This window comes from Dama dama, chromosome 33 (genome assembly GCF_033118175.1).
Source record: "Dama dama isolate Ldn47 chromosome 33, ASM3311817v1, whole genome shotgun sequence".
Taxonomy (NCBI): domain Eukaryota; kingdom Metazoa; phylum Chordata; class Mammalia; order Artiodactyla; family Cervidae; genus Dama; species Dama dama.
In genome coordinates, this window is record NC_083713.1 from 27,218,502 (window position 1) to 27,240,544 (window position 22,043).

Sequence of the window (22,043 nt, forward strand, 5' to 3'; positions counted from 1 at the left end):
CCAGAAGACGTTGCCTAATGAATCTGGCACACACCAGGACGAGGGTTCGAAGGTCCTGTGAGTCATATCTTGCATAACTGCAGAGATACTTTCTTTCCTTTCAGATTCAGAATTACCTCCTCACCTCTTTAGCCAACACCACTAATCTTTAAAGAAGAAGACCGAAAATTGACAGCACTTTTTTTTTTCTTTTCTTTTTCTTTTTTTCCCAATTATTTTTATTAGTTGGAAGCTAATTACTTTACAATATTGTAGTGGTTTTTGCCATACATTTGACATCACTTTAGAATCCCCAGTGCCATTCCGTTTTCTCCATCCCTGACAACCGAACAAGGCCAAATGTCATCCCTGTTCACCGCACACGGTGAAATGCTGTGCTCCTTACGGATGATCAGGAAGACCATTGATCGGGAGGGGAACAGGGAACCAGAAACCGGGCCCCACCCCCAGCGCGTCCACCTGGCCTGCAGGACACACGGACGACGTGCTGTCTGAGACGGAACTAGATGTGGGAGCTGCAGATACTCCCATATGGGAAACCTCCGTCCAATGCATAAAGTGAGTTTTGTAAGACGTTAACAAAATATCCAGTGGGCCAGAAAGTTCGCTCAGGTTTTCCTGTAACATCTGACCAAAAAACCCAAATGAACTTTTTGGCCAACCCAGTAAGAAGCTGTGGTTCTCTGTAGCTCAAATATGGCCTAGGAAACTGGAAATCGTTACAGAGTTTACCTTTGTTGTCACATTCTCTTCCTTCTTCCAAGCTCCCCTCTTTAAGGCAATATGATAGTTCCCATCCATCTGTGAACTTCCCCCCAACTCTGGGGGCAACTTAACCTTTGATCTGACCCCCAAAGGGTAAATTCCGCATCTGCCAGACTGTAGAAACAGCTATAGAACTCCCCCATGTGAGGGGATCCCGACTACTATTTTACTTGAAGGCACCTGCGACAGTAAAGGCTGGTGTTTATTGGAAGCATTGGGCACGATGCTCAGGGCTTCCTACTAACTACAATTCATCTTCACAATTCTACGAGGCAGTCTTCATTAGTGCCTCAATTTCACTGATGAGGACAAGCAACTCGCCCAAGATCAAATCAACAGAATGTGAAGCAGCTGAGATTCAAACCCCCACATTCCTTTGCCTGTAGAACAAAGTTCTTACTCCTATAAGGCAAATGTCTCTACAGGTACTGAGTAACTTATGTTTGTTGTTGAGTCACTAAGTAATCTCCAACTCTTCTGCAACTCCATGGACTGTAGCCTGCCAGGCTCCTCTGTCCATGGGATTTTCTAGGCAAGAATACTGGAGTAGGTTGCCATGCCCTCCTCCAGGGGATCTTCCCGACCCAGGAATCGCATTCATGTCTCCCACACTGCAGGTGGATCTTTAATCATTGAGCCACCATAATAATATATTATTATTTTCTGAGAAATTAGAAGCAACCAAAGAAACACTCACAGTCTCCTACCATGATAAGTACCCACCGACCTGCACGTGCGCCCCTTATTCTGTGGTTGACGAGTTACCTGTTCTCCAGTAACCAGGTTACCTTCCCCACAATGTGTCCCTCCCACCCACACACAGACATCACACCAGCAAGTCTCCCTATTCCTGTGTTCACTTCTCCCTTTCTGCTAACTCTCCTTATCAACAAACCCCCTCACTGTCACTTCCTCCCATTTAAAATAAAATTCCCTTTCGACTCCCATTTTCCCTCCAGCTCTTGCTCGGCTCCCCTCTTCAGGACCTCCAATTCCTCTTCTAGTCTCTCACCTGGTGCTGGAGAGGACTCTTGAGAGTCCCTTGGACAGCAAGGAGATCAAACCAGTATCCTAAAGGAAATCAGTACTGAATCTTCATTGGAAGGACTGATGCTGAAGCTGAAACTCCAATACTTTGGCCACCTGGTGTGAAGAACGGACTCACTGGAAAAGACCCTGATGCTGGGAAAGATTGAAGGTGGGAGGAGAAGGGGAGGACGGAGGATGAGATGGTTGGATGGCATCACCGACTTGATGGACATGAGTTTGAGTAAACTCTGGGAGTTGGTGATGGACAGGGAGGCCTGGTGAGCTGCAGTCCATGGGGTCGCAAAGAGTCAGACATGACTAAGCGACTGAACTGAACTGAGTCTCTTACCAACCCACACCAAGCAGACACTGCTCCTGCTCCACTCCACAAGACTTCTGATAAGGTCACCCATAGCCTCCATGTTGCTGTGCCAGGGATCAAATCTCAGTGTTATTTGACACAACTGATTGATCACTCCCTCTCTAAACCATCTTCATCATGTGGCTTCCAGGACAGCACGTTGCCTAGTTCCCTTTACTGGCCATTCCTCTTCATGCTTGGTGCTGGGTCCTGCATCTCCCCTCTCTATGAGAGAATACCCTGCAGGTCTGTCCTTAGTCTCTATCCTCTCCTCTTTGGTGATCTCATTCATTCAGTCCACAGCTCCAAATACAACCTACAACTATGGCTCTGCTATTTGTATCTCCAATCCAAACCTTTCCATCCAAACTTCACACTCATTCAACTGCCTACTCAACAAGTCCACTTGATATCTGGACATATCAAAACTATGATCTCCAAAATTAAACTCCTGCTCTTCTCTTCAAATCTATTTTTTATAGTCCACTCTAAACTACTGTATGACAACTTTATCCTTCTAGCTTTTCTCCCTTTAACTGGTCTATAGGAAATCCTATTCACTCTCCTTTCAAAACATATCCAGAATGCATCCACTTCTCACTATCTTCACTACTACCTCGGGTCAAACCACTATCATCTCTTACCTATTATTTAAAAGGACTTTGATCATTAAGATCACTACATCTGTACTTGAGTGTTCCCAATGATGCAGTAGCTAGAGAAGGGCAGGACAACACACTCCAGTATTCTTGCCTGGAAAATCCCATGGACAGAGGAGCCTCACGGGCTATAGTCCACGGGGTCACAGAGTCAGACAGGACTGAAGTGACTTAGCACAGTAGCTAGAGGATCCATGTAAAATCTAAGTCAGAACATGTCATACTCTTCTCAGCGTCCTCTAATGGCTTCCCATCTCATTCAAGAGTAGAAACCAGCCTTCCAATGACCTATAAGGCTCTCCACAATCTGGCTCCAAGGAGACAACAGGCTTCTTTGCTGCTCCTGAACATGCTTCTGCCCCAGGGCCTTTGCACCTGCTGTTCTCACTGCCAGAAATACTTTCCCCCTAATACTGACATGGCTTGTGCCTGCTCCATGAAGTCTTCCTGGCTGCCTAACAGCCAACCATTTCCTACCCCAGCTAAGCTGAGGGGACCCTCATGTCTCAGGGCTCATCTCTTAGGATCATCCTGTGAGCAAAGGTCCCGAGGATGCCCCTCTACACTCCCATACCCTTTCTCAACCTTGGGCCCTATTGTAGCCTCGGGCCCTTTCTGAATACAAGGCTTAGAAAGTACTTTTCTTTCTAAACTGGCTGATCTGATATGCAATCTGAAAAGATTTTACTATGTGCTTGGCAGTCAAACACTTCTCCAGCTGGCCCCCAAAGTCCTCTTTTGAGGTTTGGACCATCTAATTCAGGGGCTTCTTCGGTTCCCCCCAGGACTCTATCCTTGAGCCTCTAGAAGATCCAACAGAGTCCAGATCCACCTCCTTTTGCACTTGCAGGTTTCCATAAGACTCTTTATCACCAGATCTGAAAGCCAGCTCTCAACTTTCCTGAGTACTGTTCTAAGTTGGCCTGGGGCCTACTCTCACTAGCCACCACAAGGCCTCTGGATTCCTGAAGCCCAAACAACAGGTTTTCAACACACATTTGCTCCAGGTATTTTAAATATCTTCTCCTACCTATCTCCAATCTCTCTGGGCCTTGTAGAATTCTAAACATTTCTATTTCCTTTTGTACTCAAGGGACAGATGGTACTACATTGTCAGGAAGTGGGGTGGGAGGGAGGGGTCATATCAGTGGTAAAGGAACCCAGGAAAAAAAATTTCTTTTCACTTTCCTTAGCAAAGAGAGGGAATACAAAACTTCAAATTCCCTGTGCTACCCAGTGGGCTATTCACACTAAGGAACTACCATTCCACACATACACCACAGCTCCCGTGGATGGGATCCTCCAGGTAACTTTACATCATGTTGCTTTATCAGGACCACAGAAGACTGATCCCTTGATCGATGGCAGTATACCCTGAAGACAAGGACTCTGATTCTGCAAACAGAAGAGGTTATTTGGTCCAGGAGACGTACAGTTCAGTGACATTCTACTCTCTGGGTCTGAAACATTTATTATCATGTGTATCTCTCTCTCTCAGACATACACATATGATTAAAATAACCTCAGTACAAATGAATGTCCTTTTCAATATAAAGAAACTGGAGCAACACTGATATCAGCAAGCAGAGCAAGCACAGACCAAGGGTAAAGAGGCGTTACCCTGTGCTCTGTTTATCCTACGTATCACCAGTATGCCCCTTGCAAATTATACCAAGGTTTATTTTTATTTCTATACGCCCAAGCTTATAAAGCCTGTTTCTCTAAAAGGTTTTTCTCATATCTGAAAGCCTTTTCAAAAAAAGTAATCTTCGGATTGTATGACATGCAAAACATATCCAGCTGGTTGGCAAACAAACACGAGAACAGACAACCATGGCTTCATGCCCCTTGCTTTTGCCTTCTGCACTTTCTTTTATGGTACTTTCCCCATTCCGGCTAATTCAGAACAGTCGGCCTTACCACTTAATTGGTTTTTAAGACTTAAAAGTTTCCTACAGTCTTTTCGCCAATTTGGGATTAGATGAAGTGACAGCAGTATTCAACAGTAGAATCCAGCACATGTAGATGTGGATGTGTGGTGTGGGGAAGGGCAGCGGCTACCTTGCAGCCTAAGGAAGGCGTCATTCTGCCAACACACCAACTATGCAACAGGTGAGCTGATTCCCAACGGTCTTGCCCTGTTGATTGAAATGGAAAAGCCAGACTGCATTCATTTAGATGGTGATCATTCCACCCTCTTACGAGACTAACAGGGACCAACACTGGTGAAGTTCACAACTAATTAACAATTAGCCTCTTAATTTAGTTCCAAGAAATCTGTGTCCAATTCTAAATATCAGTTTAATAAACAAAAATTTGCTAAAACATGACTTCCACACTTTGTCCATGCATCTCTCAACTTTAGGCAGCTTCATCATTGACAAATGAGATTCAGCTTTGCACAGGCTCCTTCCTATCATACATTAATGCCAAACAAAGGGCTAAGAAAAATAAATCATCACCAGCCCAGCCCTGGGTGGAGTGTACACCACCCAGCCTGCCAGGAATGGGAGTGGAGGGGTGCGACTTTCCAAGTCACAGAGGTCTGAGAAGATCTGGAAAGCAGACATTTGGTATTCCTTATGAATAACTCCAGCCTGAACGTGCACAAGCCACCCTCTGTAGGTACGCTACGCCCAAAGTCCCTGCCCATCATTCCTGCGCCAGTCTGCCCATTCATCTCCACTGCTCGTGGAAACCCTGCTGGTGTTCATCTACTGCACCATGGCTACCAAAAGACCACAAGGTATGGTTCTCCTGAGATGTACTTTCCAAACATGGGAACTGTAGGACGGAGGCAGAGGGAGGATGGCCACTTGAACATCATCACAATCGATGCCCCAAAGAGAAAGTACACCCACACAAACCAGGCAGCATGGAAGCGGTGGACTGAGAACCAACTCGCCCAACATGTCATGGGCACTTCACCTCTCACTGTCTTGGTTTCCACATTTATTTAACATGCACAAAGTGCTTACTCTGAGTCAGGACTAGTCTAAGGTACAATTATCCTCATTTTACAGCTGAGGAAAGAGACCTAGAGGGATGAGGTGTTGTGATTTATAATAATATATGTTTGGTGTTCATCTAGTGTTCCTGGCACAGAGCTCCTAAAACCCTTGGAATTTGCCAAGTAAGAAGAGCGACAAAGGTGTCTATTGTTATGTTAATGAGGTGGCTCCGCCTGCACCTAAGGAGGGGGGCTAATTGCCAGGAGAACCAGGCACTTTATTAGGGGGCTGGAACTTTCAGTCCCACCCTCCTGACCTCCAGGGAGGAGGAAGGGCCGGAGGTTGAGTTCAATCAGCAATGGCTAATGTTTTAATCAACTGTGCCTAATGTATCAAAGCCTCCATAAAAACTCAAAAGGATGGAGTTTGGAGAAGTTTGGGGTTGGAAACCACATGGAGATTTGGGGGTGGGGGTGGCATGCTGGAAGAGAGCATGAAAACTCTAAACCCTTCCTCCATACCTTGCCCTACACATGTCTTCCACCTGGCTGTTCCTGAGTTATATCTTTTTATAATACACTGGTAATCTAGTAAAAAAAAAAAAAGAAAAAGAAGAAGAAACAGCTTCTCCAAGTTCTGTGAGCCACTACAGCAAATTAATCAAACCCAAGACAGGGATCGTGGGAAATTCCAATCTATAGCCAGTCTGTCAGAAGCCCAGGGGACAACTTGGACTTGACATGGGCATCTGAAGTGGGGGAGGCAGTCATGTAATACTGAGCCCTTAATCTGTGGGATCTGATGCTATCTCCAGGCAGACTGACAGAACCGAGTTGACTGGTATCTGAGGATGGTTTGATGGTAAAACCCCTACACACTGGCATGAGGAGCAGAATGTTAAGTATTGTGCACAATGTACAGCAGGAAATGGCAGAGAAGGACTTGATCCCATCCACTGGGATTCAGACTCCAGCTCTAGAATCTGCTCTGATGCATTATATCATATTCCTTCTGAGTAAAAATGGAAAGCTCATCTAGCTCAAACTTAGAAAATGTTATGAACAGATTCTTAGATCACATCTATAGAAACTGGTATAATAGATCTGGCCTGAGCTCAAATTTGAAGAAGGAAATGGCAACCGACTCCAGTATTCTTGCCTGGAGAATCCCATGGACAGAGGAGCCTGAAAGGCTACAGTTCATGGGGTCACAAGAGTTGGACACAACTTAGCAAGCCTCAATTTATATTTTTACAAAGAGATTCTCCAAGTTACCTTGATGACCAGCCAGGTTTGAGAACCCGGAAAGTTCCTTGTAGATAAAATCATTTGATTCTAAACTTGTACCCAAACACAGGTGGGGGCTGGCCCTGCTCCAGGGCCCATTACTAAGGGGCTCAACTTGACCACTCTCTCAAAAGGCCGTTAGAACTCTGGTTCTGACCCGTGGGCCACCTGGATCACCATTCTACATACAGCTCTCACTGGAGGGGGTGAGCTGCTACCCCACCACTGCACTTAAAGAGCTTCATGTATCCAAGACCCCCTTACTGACCATGAGTAATTAATGCTTAGCCATCAAACACACGTGCCCTTCCATTTGACCCCCACACCCTTGTCAAGTAGCTTCAGGAACTTAGTCTACAGCCACCCTTCTCTATGTAGTCTTGATTTAACAACTAGCAGATCTCCGTACCCAGTGCAGTATAGGTCAGCCTGTATTTCTGGGGTTAAGTTATAAAGTGTGCCTTTAAGGCAAAAGTCAAGTGTAATTAAAAATCACTCATAAAAATCCCTTAGCAAGGCCTTGGGCCCTTGAGAACTCAAAAAACCAAGAGTTAACCTCTTTGAGCAAAGAGTTGCATACGACTGAGCGACTGAACTGAACTGAAGCTCTTTGATGTCTCTTTGCATTACCACTTTAGCTCCCCTTTCCCTGGAGGCAGCAGAGATCAATGTCTACGGTAAGTTAGAGAAGCGAAGGCCATTAAATAAAGGGATTTCTCCCTCTCTACCCTGAGCTGGAAAAGTTGATTGCACAAGTTAAACTGAGTGTATGTTATGACTCCATTTTATTTGCAAAGCATATCAAGGTGCTATCAGGCAAAGAAATGAACATAAAACCCTTGCCCTCACATAACCTATTATCCACCTGGGCAGAATTAGCCCATACTCTGAAAATGGCAGACAACAGTTAAATATTACAGAATTAAATAATACAAAACCATCAGAGCTGTCAGGCACGTGACACGAAGGACTGCTGCTGCTGCTAAGTCACTTCAGTCGTGTCCGACTCTGTGCGACCCCATAGACGGCAGCCCACCAGGCTCCCCCATCCCTGGGATTCTCCAGGCAAGAACACTGTAGTGGGTTGCCATTTCTTTCTCCAGTGCATGAAAGTGAAAAGTGAAAGTGAAGTCACTCAGTCGTATCCGACTCTTAGCAACCTCATGGACTGCAGCCTACCAGGCTCCTCCGTCCATGGGATTTTCCAGGCAAGAGTACTGGAGTGGGGTGCCATTGCCTTCTCCAGACACGAAGGACTACAGACATTCAAAGGAAGAAGGCATGATGTAGCATGGGTTGGGCCCAAAAGGATTTCATGAAGAAAGGTAAACTGGTTTACATGATGATGTTCTTCAGGATGGACTGACTTGGAACTAACCAGTGTTCCAGGTAAAACTGACTGTGTCATCTAAGCACAGGATAGTATGTTCCATTATGTCTCCAGTATCTATCTTAAAAGTGCCAGGTCATTCACCTGTCACTCTGTCCCTATGCTGAGTCAAGGTCTAAGTGCATCCATGCATCACAGTTCCAGTACTATTTGGTGACAAGGCTTAAATCCTGATATTACTGACAGCACCACCAACTCAATGGACATGAATTTGAGCAAATTCCAATAGTTGAGAACAGAGGAGCCTGGCGTGCTGTAGTGCGTAGAGTCACAGAGTTGATAAGACTTAGAGCCACTCAACAATAACAATATTGATGTGCTAAAACAGGGAATTATACAACTAAGAACATAGTAACTCCTTCTTTAAAATAATGTAAAGCTTTTTTACATGAGCATTTCACCTGACTTTCCTGACATTAGTATTCATATCACACAAATACTGACCTTTTTTTTTTTTTTTTGTAAACCCTAAGTCATGACTTGGATGTACTCACGAGACCAGCCGGTGTTAAAATTAAACTTGTCTATTTCTGCTTTCTTGCAGAGTCCTAAGATTTCCTCTAAGTCTCCCTGCCCATTTTGGCTCTTTCTCCACTCTCGGGACTCAAGGTGACCGAGACAGTCCCTGGACGATGGCCCTGGGCCACATGGCACTCTGAATGAATGCAAGGAAGCAAGTGCTTAGGTACACATCCTGGACATAGTTCTGATCCCCAGCTGGCTCCTCACTGGGCTTTTTCAGAAGGGGAAGGAATGACAGGCAAAGAAGGAAGGACCCAGAAGCTGATCCAAGGCCAGCTGGAATAAGTGTCCATAGGAAGAGAGTCCAGGCACAGATATTTAAATAGACAGCCCTGACCCACATGGGGAGCGGTTTAATAAATCAACCTAACATAGTACATTTCCAAAACTCAATTTCTCCAGGTCTGAAGGACACATCTGACTTTTCCTTTTAGAGGTGAAATGAGCATGAGTCAGAAATGCCAAGTTCAAATCCAGATTCTGTTAACATTCTGCTTAAGCACTCATGAGACTATAGACATTTCTTTAACTTTCAGCTTTAGTTTCTTCATCTATAAAGGGAGCTAGCTGGACTAGATGATCTCTAGTTCAGTAAACATGATTTTAAGAGCAAGAGCATCACAAGTATGAGAAAAACCAAGAGCAAACACTATAGAGTCAAAACAGAAGCGACAGTAGGCCTGGTGGGCCTTAGGAAGACAGTGGAGATCAGAAAGTTCCCAGAAAGAAAATGTCAATTGGGATAAGCCCAGCATCGCAGATATAACTTAAAGATCTATTCCTTCTGGATTCTGTCCTGCAATCACACACAGACTCAGCTCCTCCCAGAAGAGTAAAGAGGGCTGACTCACAGGATGGACATACCAACAGATGCCATCCCATACTTTCTACCTAGTTGGGATGACTCAACCTTAGATCCTGACCTCAGCAACTGAGCCAAACTTCTTTACTATCTAGCCTAAAAAGCCCAGTGAAATTTTATGATCTCTATTTCAGTTTTACAGTCCCCAAAGTTTTAGGAATAGCCAGTGGCTCAGACGTAAAGAATCTGCCTGCCAAGCAGGAGACGTGGGTTTGATCCCTGGGTCAGGAAGATACCCTGGAGAAGGAAATGGCAACCCACTCTAGTATTCTTGCCTAGAAAATCTTGAGGACAGAGAAAGAGTCAGATACAACTTAGTAACTAAACTACAACAACAAACATGCTTTAAGGCTCTCATATACAATATCATTCTGTTATAAAATCTTAAGAGTTTAAGATATGAAATATTTAAATAGCATTGTAGAAAGTTTAACCCACAAAAATCTATGGTTTGTTCCCACAATGCTGCATTCATCTGATACGCTCACACATCTTTGATATTTTACTTCTTCCGCCTCAATGAAGCCCCTTGTTTGAGAAATTTACTTTTGTTGTAAATCTAAGATTGATTAAAGTTAAAATGCTTTGAAAATGGGGTTCATAAATGTGATTAAGTTTAACATACCCAATGCTAATAACCTTCGACTTCACTCTAGCAGAGTGAGACTCATAGGACGTTTAACATCTGCAGAGTCGCAGGCACACAGGAGGAATTCAGTTACTGTTTCTAAATGCATCACCATTAACAACTACCATTTAGTCAGCAAATACCCATGCCAGGCAGGAATTAGGCACTTTGCATGTTATCTCTTAATCCTTACAACAAGCCTATTGAGCAGTAATAGCTCCATTTTACAAATAAAAACACCAAGGCTCAAAGTAACAGCTGCAAAATACCAAGAAGGAATTTTGAGCTTAGGTCTCTCTCACCAGTGCCCTGAAATATCCCAATAAGTGCAGAGTTTAGGAAGCTGGCCCACAAGCTGTGGGGTCTCAACCTCACTGGCTGTTACTTTACACCCACTTCCTTTACTGACAAAGGTGATAACTAATGTGGGTATGGCCTGTGTGTACTGGTTCTCCTGGGTGAGGCCAGTGCTGCTCGATTACTTTACCAAAAGAAGGTGGGGGCGTGGCACTTGACATAAATCACAGCCCCCTAGAGTGGGCACACTCTCAGGTCCAAAGAAAGAGACAGTTTCCTTAAAGTGGGCCACTCTTCTCTGTCAGTCCCTAAGAAGAGCATTTCTAGCAGGCATCAGCCCCCAAACACGGGCTTCCTCTTATATACCTGCAGCAGGTCTAACAGCAGAGAAGCCCACCAAGAGAACAAGTTTGAGCAAGCACACCGCTAACCTTGGTGACAAAAGAGATCCTGGCTGAAACTACCTTTGCAAATCTCCACCCCCGAAGATAACTTTCCGTCCCAGTACTTCCCCTTCACAATGTTTGCTTGAACCAGTATTTCAAGGAAACCACCAGCTTCAGTAGAGGACTGGTGCAGAGCATGCCAAAGAGAATATATTCCCTCTGCTGGCCCGTGGTCATTTCTGCACTAACAAGTTCATTCTCCATATGGGTGAATGCTCATCTACACATTCAAGTACTCAGAGACACCAAACATCATCCATTAACTGAGTTAACAGACACCACTTTTCATTTCAAATTTACAGCACCACAATTATTTCTGCTGAGAGAAAACAGAATATAAGCAGCTGCTCAGGCCTACAGACCACCCCTCGGCCTTCCCACCCCCTACAAATTTCTTTGCTTCACTGGTAGGTATTATTAGGAAAATCTGACTTTAAGATTCAGGCACCTAGAACCTTCACCAATTCCGAAGTTCTTAATTACCGAAATCAAGATTTTCCCTGCGGCCCTAAAACCCCATTCCCCTCTCCTAAAGTCCTCTCCTCTGTGGGTGTACTTTGCATTCTTTGGTCTGTTGGTCCTGGAAGGACCTCAGCTCAACCGAAGGGCTGGCGGGGGGAGGTGGGTAACCTTTTGTGAGTTTATTTTTCGGTAGCCCAGATCAAGAATGCGGCCCCACAGCGATTAAGGCCACTAAGCTCCCAAATACCCTCTCCTGCCTAGATCATGTGAGAACCAAACACTGTCTAAGAAAGAAAAGGAGAAGCTACGAGTGCCGGCCTCCACTTTCTCCCCGGAGGAGCACCGCTGTGCCGCGGTGCTGGGGGGGAGGGGGGTCGGGGGTTGTCACTTCCAGACCTCGTTTGCAAAGCCCCCAACCTAGATCGGACATTTTGCTTTAACCCCTCGGCAGGGCCTCCGAGGGCTGGGGCCCGGGTCTCGGGTGGCGCCGTGCGCTTTGTGGCTGGTGCGGGGTGGGGGCGGGGGGTCGGCCACCCCGCTAACAGGGTCTTGTTTTCTCAGCTGACCTAGCTCTGCCGAACAGGTGCTTGGATGGTGCCATCTTTTTTAAAAGCGGCGGAGGCGTGTAAAAGTCTCCCTACCGGGGAACCCGCCCTTCGGGGAAAGCCTCGCAGGACGTGATGAAAGGTGGCTTTCCAACTTCTGCGAGGCGCGCGAGTCTGCCGGGGGCTGGGGGGGGCGGGGTGTTCTCTGTGAGTTTGGGAAAGGCCTGGACCTCCCTAACGACCCTCTCAGTCATCTCACCGCAGCGAAACAGCGACCCCCCTCCACCCCAAGTCACCCCCCGCTCAACACACACGTGAAGCTCAGCAAAGCGTGCCACCTGCCGGGTTCCCAGCAAATATGCCCGGAGGGAAGGATCGCCGGAAAGCACTTTGTTTAAAAAAAAAAAAAAAGTAAACTCTCCCGGGTCTGAGGACAGCCCCGCCTGGCACCGGGGCCGCGGTGTGCAGAGCTGGCCCCCGGGTTCTTTCCGGGGCTGAATTGGGGAAGGCGCCGCGCCAGGCGGGGCCGGAGGGGAGTGCGCGGGGCGCCGGGCCCCGCTCCCCCCGGAGCCTGCGGAGTGCGGGACCCGGCAGGGCCGGCCGGCGGGAACGCGGAGCGCCTTCGACCGGGTTCGCGCGCGGGCCGGGGCCCGGGTGGGGTGGGCAGAGTCGGGAACTCACAGCCGCTTGTCCTCAGGCTGCAGCTGCCAGTGCATCGCCAGCGAGAAGCCGAAGAGGCTCCCGGAGTCCCCGGTTTTCTCGATCACATTGTCCTCGCGGGTGTCCAAGTTGAAGGCGGTGCCGAGCCGCGGCAGGAGCCCCACCGACAGGTAAAGCAGCCACAGCCGCCCCGCGGCCGCCATGGGCCGGCGCACCGGGAGGGGAGCGGGAAACTGCGCGGCCGCCCTGCGCTTCGGGCCGGGTTCGGGGCTACAGCGCCGCTGCCGCCGCGGCCACCTCGGTCTCCTCTCGCCGCCGCGCCCGGCCCCACCCCCGGGACGAGTCGCGCTCTCCGCCCGGCCGCTCCCCCTCGCGGGCAGCTCCCGACCACTGAATGAGCCCGTTGTTCTCTGGAGACTCGCAGGCGTTTTATCAAGTGACGAGGACGCCGGCCCCGCCCCGGCCCTCCCCACCTCCTGGCCCCTCCTCGCGAGCCCGCCGCCGGCACCTTTGCGGCCCGCCCGGCTGCGGTGCGACCCGGCGCTGCCCTTCCGCGCCGCCCCCGCCACCCCCACACCTGGTCGGGGAGCCGCGGGGGAGACCCGGAGGCGAGCTGCGGGCCCGGCAGTCCCAGCCTGCGGGTCCTCCTGGAGTAAAGCGCTTGAATTGTGGTTGCCGTTCGGCACAGAGCCGGAAAGGCGTTTACTACCTGTTCTAAAAACAAGTGGTGGTGATGCGCCCGCCTTAATGGCCGGGAGCCCCTGGTGCTCGCCGACCCACGTGCAAAGGCTGCGTTCATTCATTCCACAAGTGTTTATGGAGCGCTTAACGCGGGCCCGGTACTTGGGGACTGGAGCTGTTTAGATTGTCCTCGGTCCTCAAGACCTAACGTCAAGAAACGATAACAGCACAGATTTTAAGAGGGCTGTGCAATTGACAACGCAGAGCTATTATCTCATTTCATGCTCGTAGCAATCCTGTGAGGTGGGTATTTTCTTTTTGCAGATGAGAAAACTGAAGCTCAGCCTTGCTCCAGTGCCTCCAGGGATCTGCGTCCAGGTGGAAAGGAGAGTTTGTGGGAAAAGTCACACTGGTGTAGGCAACTTAAAACTTGATTTCCAGGTATTCCCAGCAAGGTCCTCTTCAGTGAAGGAAGAGTTATTTAAAGTGGCACCCAGGCGCTCAGGAGCCCTTCCTTCCTGCCCCAAATTCCCAGAACTAGTTGGGAGGAGAATTTCCCTGCCTAGAGACTGCTCTGAGATCAGCGTGGGTGGCCTAAAGGCTCCAGCCTCCAGCACAAGGGGTGGGGCCTCTAGTGAGGTGTTGACCCCTGGGGTGACTTTATCCTGCAGGGGTTCTTAACACAGGAGGAGAGAGAATTCAGGTTACTCTGAATTTGGATGACAACAAAATTTACATTTTTATTTTCACTAATCCTTTAACTAATATTTAGTTATTTCCTTCCTAATATTTAGCATTGGTTTCCTTTATATTCCTATGTATTTTATTTTATGCATTTAAAAACCTTGTTCTGTAAAGGGGTCCATGGCCTTCAGCAGTCTGCCGAAAGTGCTAGCCCAAAGATTCCTGGAATGCCTTGGGGAGCCTGCCTTGATCTTACATCCCTACTTTGGAAATAGAAGCTGAGTCAGTCCCAGGGAAGAGTTGGAGTTCTGAATATGCATGTGGGGAGAAGGCGGCAGGATCACGTGCCATGTGGCCTCAAGGGGTATTTGTATCAAAGGAGCAGCCTGTACCACACAGAAAAGCCACCTGAACATGACAAGGGTCCACAGGTGGTAACAGCTGCCACAAGTGGGGTATGTCCCACTTCTCTCCCAATCAGTTGTTGTTGGGTTAAGTTGTGTCCAACTCTTTGGGACCCCATGGACTATAGCACACCAGGCTCCTCTGTCCTCCACTATCTCCCAGAATTTGCTCAGATTCATGTCCATTGAGTCAGTGATGCTATCTAACCATCTCATCCCCTTCTGCCCACTTCTCCTCCTGCCCTCAATCTTTCCCAGCATTAGGGTCTTTTCCAATGAGTCAGCTCTTTGCATCAGATGGCCAAAGCATTGGAGCTTCAGCTTCAGCAACAATCCTTCCAATGAATATTCATGGTTGATTTCCTTTAGGATCAACCGGTTTGATCTCCTTGCAGTCCAAGGGACTCTGAAGAGTCTTCTCCAGCACCACAATTCAAAAGCATCAATTCCTCTTCCAATCAATACCTTCAGTCAAATATAGTCAAATTCAGTAGACAGTCTTGAAGGTCATACTGGCTTAACCTGTACGTGGTAACCGTGATAAGATTGAGAAACTATTGCAGATTATAATCTAGCAAGCTAAGAAACACCTGCAATATGATTTTTCATGCAAATTAACCTTTCTTTTTCATTTTAAACACATACTATTCCAGAGGTCCCAGCTATTATAGCTAGAGCACAACCTTGGTGCAGGCTGGTACTCAGCAGGAGCCACTGATGGGGCTGTAATGGTTGCTGAAACACTCCTGAACTGGTAGATAAAAGCTATGCCCTGAGCTCCCCAAATTCAATTGGCCCCACCCTGGCCACTTTCCTGTGACCTGCCAACTTTCCCACAATTCAGCAACTAATAGGTTTGAGCCCTTAAGCTCTGCCTGGCACTACAAGGGCATCTTCTAATTGGGTGTGCCCATGTCATAACAGCTGTTAACTATACCAAATATCACACCCTGCTTCCAAAAGTAATCTTGCTTCCTCCCCAAGATACATTTAGTGGATGATGTTTGAATAGCCAGAGTTAGCTAGTTGATCGCAAATATCAACTGAGCTCAAATTGAAATTTTATATAATGGTAAATTTAAATATAGTGCTGTGTGCCCGGTTGCTCAATCATGTCTGATTCTGTGATCCATGGACTGCAGCCCTCCAGGCTCCTCTGTCCATGGAGTGTTCCAGGCAAGAATACTGGAGTGGGTTGCCATTCCCTTCTCCAGAGGATCTTCCCAACCTAGAGATCGAACCCACGTCTCCTGCATCTCCTGCACTGCAGGCAATTCTTTACTACTGAGCCACCTGGGAAGCCAAAAATATTGTGCTACTAATGAATAATTCTTGTGTAGGAGAAGTGAGAGATAAAGGAAAAAAAGGATGAGGGTCTTGTTCTGGAGTGTGCCACATGTCCATCACATATGACTATTGCCTTCCACCTACCTCTGGCTGTGATGCCAAACACACTTGAAGTTGAGTCAAACTTGGGCCCTTAATAATAATCCCTTCGAAGATTGTCCCCTCTTCTTGATTAACTGTAACAATCGTGTTTTGTGAATTAGTTGTCAATCCTGTGGTAAACAGAGGTAAGAGTGAAATAAGTGTCTTAGAAAAGGGAGACTTAGAAGTCCTTCAGGATCTGCTGAGGACACTGTCAGCCTATTGGGCCAAAGGAATGAAAGAATCAAGAAATCTAGAAATTATGAAGGAAAGGTCTGAGGAGGGAGGTACACAGTTATAAGGAAAAAGAAAGAATCTGAAAAAAGAAGAAACTTGTCTGGAACCAAAGGGAGAAAGATAGCTTGATAATAAAGGTATGCTGACCATCAGATGGCATGTGTGTATGTGTATGTGTGTGTGTGAGCGCACACACATACACACACACACACACACACACTTATGGATAAGAAATCCAAAGGGCACAAATCCAGTTATGACAAAATTGTGTCATAGGCCTTTTGTGATGATACCATAGAAGAAATTTTACAAACTGAAGACTTTAACTAAAAAAACAGTGAAAGCAATGAACAGAGGCATTTGCTCAGTTGATAGCTTTTGAATTCTTGTATTTTACCAATACACTTTACACAAGAAATTTTGTTGTTCTATATCCCACTTTTGGTGGAGGAGCTTGCAATAATTTTAAACTGTGGGTTACCCTTGTAGGTTCTGAGGAACTCACATCGTGCCTGATATATTTTACATTTCCTGGGACCTACTTTAATCAGTTTTGCTCTCAGGTTCCCTGTTCTATTGACTTCATCATCACCAATAGCAAGGATATCATATTTGCTGCATTTAGACAACATGGAAACTATTAAAATATTTCTTTATTCTTCTGTGGTTGTGTTCTATATCAACAGCTTCACATATTCCCTGCAGCCCTTTAATGAAAGCCATTTGTCAGAGTGATTAGCATGTGCTCTGTGGAACCCAAGTCCTTCAAATCCCATCTCTGCTCCACACCAGTCAGGTGACCTTAAACAAATCACTGAATCTCTCTCCACTTCAGCTTCCCCAGCTACAAAGTAGAGATGATGGCATCCCTCCCCCCACACAGAGTCACCTCACCTTCAGTTCAGTTCAGTCGCTCAGTCGTGTCTGACTCTTTGTGACCCCGTGGACTGCAGCACGCCAGGCTTCCATGTCCATCACCAATTCCCAGAGTTTGCTCAGACTCACGTCCATCACGTTGGTGATGCCATCCAACCGTCTCATCCTCTGTTGTCCCCTTCTCCTCCTGCCTTCAATCTTTCCCAGCATCAGGTCTTTTCCAGTGAGTCAGCTCTTCACATCAGGTGGTCAAAGTATTTGAGTTTCAGCTTTAGCATCAGTCCTTCCAATGAATATTCAGGGACTGATCTCCCTTAGGATTGAGTGGTTGGATCTCCTTGCAGGCCAAGGGACTCATAAGAGTCTTCTCCAACACCACAGTTGAAAAGCATAAATTCTTCAGTGCTCAGCTTTCTTTATAGTCCAACTCTCACATCCATACATGACTAGTGGAAAAACCATAGCTTTGACTAGACAGACTTTTGTTGGTAAAGTAATGCCTTGCCTTGGGGATGAATAAAGTTAGCATGCCACAAGATCCAGTGCAGCCAAATAAATAAATAAAAATAAATATTAGAAAAAGAGTGTTGTGTCCAAACCAGAACTTTCACCCATGTACAAGCTTTAAAAATTTGGCTTTTACAAGTTAGGCACTGACCCGTGGTATATCTTTAGCTTTGAAAACTAGTTTATATTTAATATATAATTTATATTTACATATAAATATAACAAATATGTGTTTATTGTATATTTATAAATATATAATATATATTGTACACTATATATGAAAATATGTTATATATAAATATATGATTTATATTTACTTAAAATATAAATTATAAGTATAAATATATATATTGCAAACTGTTCTGAACTTGGATTTAAGCTGTTCAGTGGTAGATTATTTTTTGTTTCAGGAAAAAAAAAAAATTTTCCTCAATTGCTTTGTCTCTATATATGTGTTCAGGGGTTTTCCTTCTACACTGAACCTTAATGCTTTTCATTTTGGCTTTTTTTTTGCTCTAAGTCACAGCACATTTTATAGGAGCCAATCTGCCTTTGGTTAGGATCAAGAGAATCCAAATTGCCCACTCTATTTTAACACCCAGATCCATTTTATTCATTTTTCCAGTTTTATTAAGATACAGTTGGCATAGAACATTGTATACATTTAAGGTATACAATATAATGATTTAGTATATGTGTATAATATGAAATGATCACAGTAAGTTTAGTTAACATGCATCACCTTACAGAGTTACAATTTTTTTTCCTTGTGAGGAGAGCTTAAAGATTTATTATTCTTAGCAACTTTCAGTATCCAATATAGTATAGTTAACTATTGTCACCATGCTGTGTATTACAACCTCACAACATATTTATCTTATGAACTGGAAGTTTGTTTCTTTTGACCACTTTCACCATTTCCCTCACCACCCACCTCTGGTAATCTTCAATCTGTTCTTTGTTTCTCTGAGGTGTTTTTTTTTTCTTCAGGTTCCACATATAAGTGACATCCTACAGTATTTGTCTTTGTCTGATTTATTTCATTTAGCACAGTGCCCTCAAAGTCCATCCATGTTGTCTCAAACAGCAGCATTTCTTTCTTTTTTATAACTGGTTAATATTCCATTGTGATATATATATATATGAAATATATATCACATTTTCTTTATCCATTCATCCATCAATAGACCCTTAAGTTCACCAGCTCTATTTTAAAGTAAATTTAAATTGAATGTTTTTCATTCCCTTATTATTAACTCATTAAATGTTGTACAATATTTCACGTTGCCACTTTAGGTGGGATTCTTTTTTCAAATTTGTTTTGAGGGAATTTTTCTAAGCCCAGAAGCCACATTTTGCTAGCCAGCCAGAAATAAACTCAGACTTTAAATGAATCAAGTTAAATTTAAAATTGAACTCCCAACACTGAGGTGAAACCCCCACTGGAAAATTTGGCTTTCTATCCCTACCATCATCAGAAACAAACATGAAGCTGTGTGTATCTCCTGCCACACAAATGCAGTCTTGACAGGCTGAACTTACAGGAGACATTTTTAAAATTTTTTCTTGCTTTCTATAAAAATATCTTCACTGGGAAGAAAAAAAAGAAGCTGATTCTGAGTTAGAACTTAACCCAGTGTTCTCTGGAGTGTATTAATTCAGGTCAAAGCAAGCACTCAAGAGAACCAGCTTAGCCTCACCCACTTCCCAGGAGAAGGCCTAGAGCAGGTCCCTCTACTTCACTAGGACTCAATTTTCTAATCTGTAAAATGGCCAGAAATCTTACTTCACCAGATTGTTGTATGAATTAAATGAGATTACATGTATGAGACATTGTGAGAGCACAATGTCTGCTATTAAATAGGGACTGAATAGAATAGTAGCTGTGAAAATGAAGAAGAAAATATACTAGAATGTAGAAAAAGAGAGGGCTTCAGGTCAGAGATACATAGGAAGAGGAGGCATGTGAATGAGGTCACCTGCACCCCACATTCACTTGATGTAAGTGGTCAGGATAAGCCATTCCTTCTTATCATAGTTTAGCAAATCATCTCTGTCATATCATAGTTTCTCAGTGCCTGAGGTTTGGATGGAAGCAAGTTTGTGCTTAACCCTGACTCTGGACCACTTCCATCTCCTTCCAGTCTTTGAAGGAGCAACAGTGGGTTCTAAACTTAATATCGTAAGTTTGAAAAAGAAAAAGTTCAGAGGACTTTCTCTAGCCAGCCGGGAATCCTGGTAGTAGAAAGAGATGAAAGCTGGACATTTCCAAACATATCCTTATCTTCTTATTTCCACAATCTGATTGACCAGGGGAAGTTAGTGCTAAGGATTATCAAAAGTTATAGCCAACATAAAAATCATTGTTATTTTGTTTTAGCTTTATCTTATCAAACATATCTTGCTGCTAATATTAAAGCAGCTTCTACCACTTAAAATGAATCATCAGACACTTCATAGGGAAATCAGATCCTGAACTTCACAATTTCTTCAAAATGTTTGAATCTGGAAAGCAAGCCATTTGCACACAAATAATTTAGTACTTACTACATTCAACAACACACTTGAAGGCAATATAATACATTCTGCCCTAAGAATAAAGAACAAATACAAAAGAAAGAAAAAGAACCACTATACAGAACAAATAAGGAAATGAGAAAAAGTATGCAGAAATTCAGACCACCTAACAGCCAAGAATGTTTCTATAACAATAGCTTTGCTGTCCCAGATCACATGATCCAAACTAAGAGGCTAACCAGTCCTGCATTATACAAACTAAGAGGCTAATCAGTCCTGCATTATATATATTTCCAGATACTCCCTGGTGAAAGACAGAAAAGTGGACTCACTGATACTTAGACCACATTTCGTTTTCAAAACCTGTGAAGATCAATGCATCTCCACAAAACAAAAGGCATTGTTCTATTTCATGTCTGGAGACATCTAAGCAGGGACTTTTTGTAAGAGAGAATGTCAGGATCTCCACCAAATTAAGACTCAGGATATCCCGACTTCTGACTTCATAACTGAGACCACACCTTCATACCTTTTTTCAGCCTTGGCTGACGAATAGTCCACTGAGACCAAATTTCCTGCCTCCCGAACAAGGAATTGTAGCAGCTCATGAAACATAATCTCAATCAAAGCTGTTCTCTGGCAGGAAAAGACTAGCAGTCACACTTTATCAGATAGGTTGGGGTGTCCATACATGAACACATGCTACTTATTCCTGCTGTTCACAGGAGGATGGAAGCATAGAAAGGCTAACCAGGGGGGTTCGTGCTCTACCAAGTGCAATGAGCCACGGTGAATTTTTCAGCCTTGGATCCTAGTGGGAAATAGAGTCTCCACCCCATTGCTCCAGAAAGAGTTTACTTTCCCCAAGTAGCCAACCCAACCCTAGTTGCTGTTGGTTACAGAAACCTTCAGGTAAATGCCACATTGGTTGAGAAGGAGGTAAGAGAGTATGGGAGACAGTCAGCTCTTTGATTTTGAAAGCCTATTAGAATTTCCTAATTTACACTCTGTAAATAACCAAAATTCGTACATCTATTTCTCTGAGACTTTCTTTATGTGTTGACCGCAGTCATCTAGCAATGTCTTTAGGGGTTATAAACAGTTTTCAATCTGTATTTTTTAAATGATTCAAATGCAGGAAAAATAGTTTCAGGGTTATGTATACTTTTAAAATATATTCCAAAGTTGAAATATTTTCAAATGTTAATTGAAAATTACATATATATATATATATATACACTCCAGTCATCAGCCACTTAGGATAAATATTCAAAGAGAACAGTAGCATTAAGTAGACAACCTATCCATCTTCCCAGGCATTCCCTTTTCAGACTCTATCAACACTCAGCATATACCTCTCTTCTATTTCATATTGAGTAATATTATGATTTATCTGCTTATACAACTATCTATTAAACTGTTAGTTCCTTCACAGTAGGTTCCATGCTTTATTCATCTTTGTATCATCAGTACCAATAACTAAGCCTGTAACATGGAAGTCATTAAAAAATGACTGACTTGTAACTCAGTTGGTAAAGAATCTGCCTACAATGCAGACCTGGGTTCAATTCCTGGGTTGGGAAGATCCCCTGGAGAAGGAAATGGCAACCCACTCCAGTATTCTTGCCTGGAGAATCCCATGGACAATGGAGCCAGGCAGGCTACAGTCCATGGGGTGGCAGGAATCAGACATGACTTAGCAACTAAGCCACAACCAGGGTACCTAAGGGTTTTTACCAATCATAACTTTTATGCCAGAAGACTTCTTTGAAGTTGGAGGGGTTTTCAAGAAAGCGTGTCATACTTGTATTAGGAACTTAAAAAGGAGCATACCCAATAATGCACA

At 44.7% G+C, this 22,043-nt stretch overlaps 1 protein-coding gene and 1 long non-coding RNA gene across 3 annotated transcripts in view; one reads left to right on the forward strand and one right to left on the reverse strand.

Annotated features, from left to right (window-relative positions):
* Positions 1 to 13,154, reverse strand: part of ITGA6 (integrin subunit alpha 6) — a 91,522-nt gene extending 78,368 nt beyond the window's left edge. The window contains exon 1 of one of the 2 annotated variants that reach the window (XM_061135641.1): positions 12,885 to 13,153. In XM_061135641.1, the coding sequence (XP_060991624.1) occupies positions 12,885 to 13,066 (182 nt within the window). In that variant the 5' untranslated portion in view covers positions 13,067 to 13,153. Of the gene's footprint in view, positions 1 to 12,884 lie in introns of both variants that reach the window. The other variant, XM_061135642.1, reaches the window with a different exon arrangement.
* A 723-nt stretch (positions 13,155 to 13,877) lies between these two features.
* The window catches only part of LOC133051081 (uncharacterized), a 33,420-nt gene continuing 25,254 nt past the window's right edge, over positions 13,878 to 22,043 (forward strand). The window contains exon 1 of the long non-coding RNA XR_009691772.1: positions 13,878 to 13,985. This is a non-coding gene — a long non-coding RNA (uncharacterized LOC133051081). The remainder of the gene's footprint in view (positions 13,986 to 22,043) is intronic.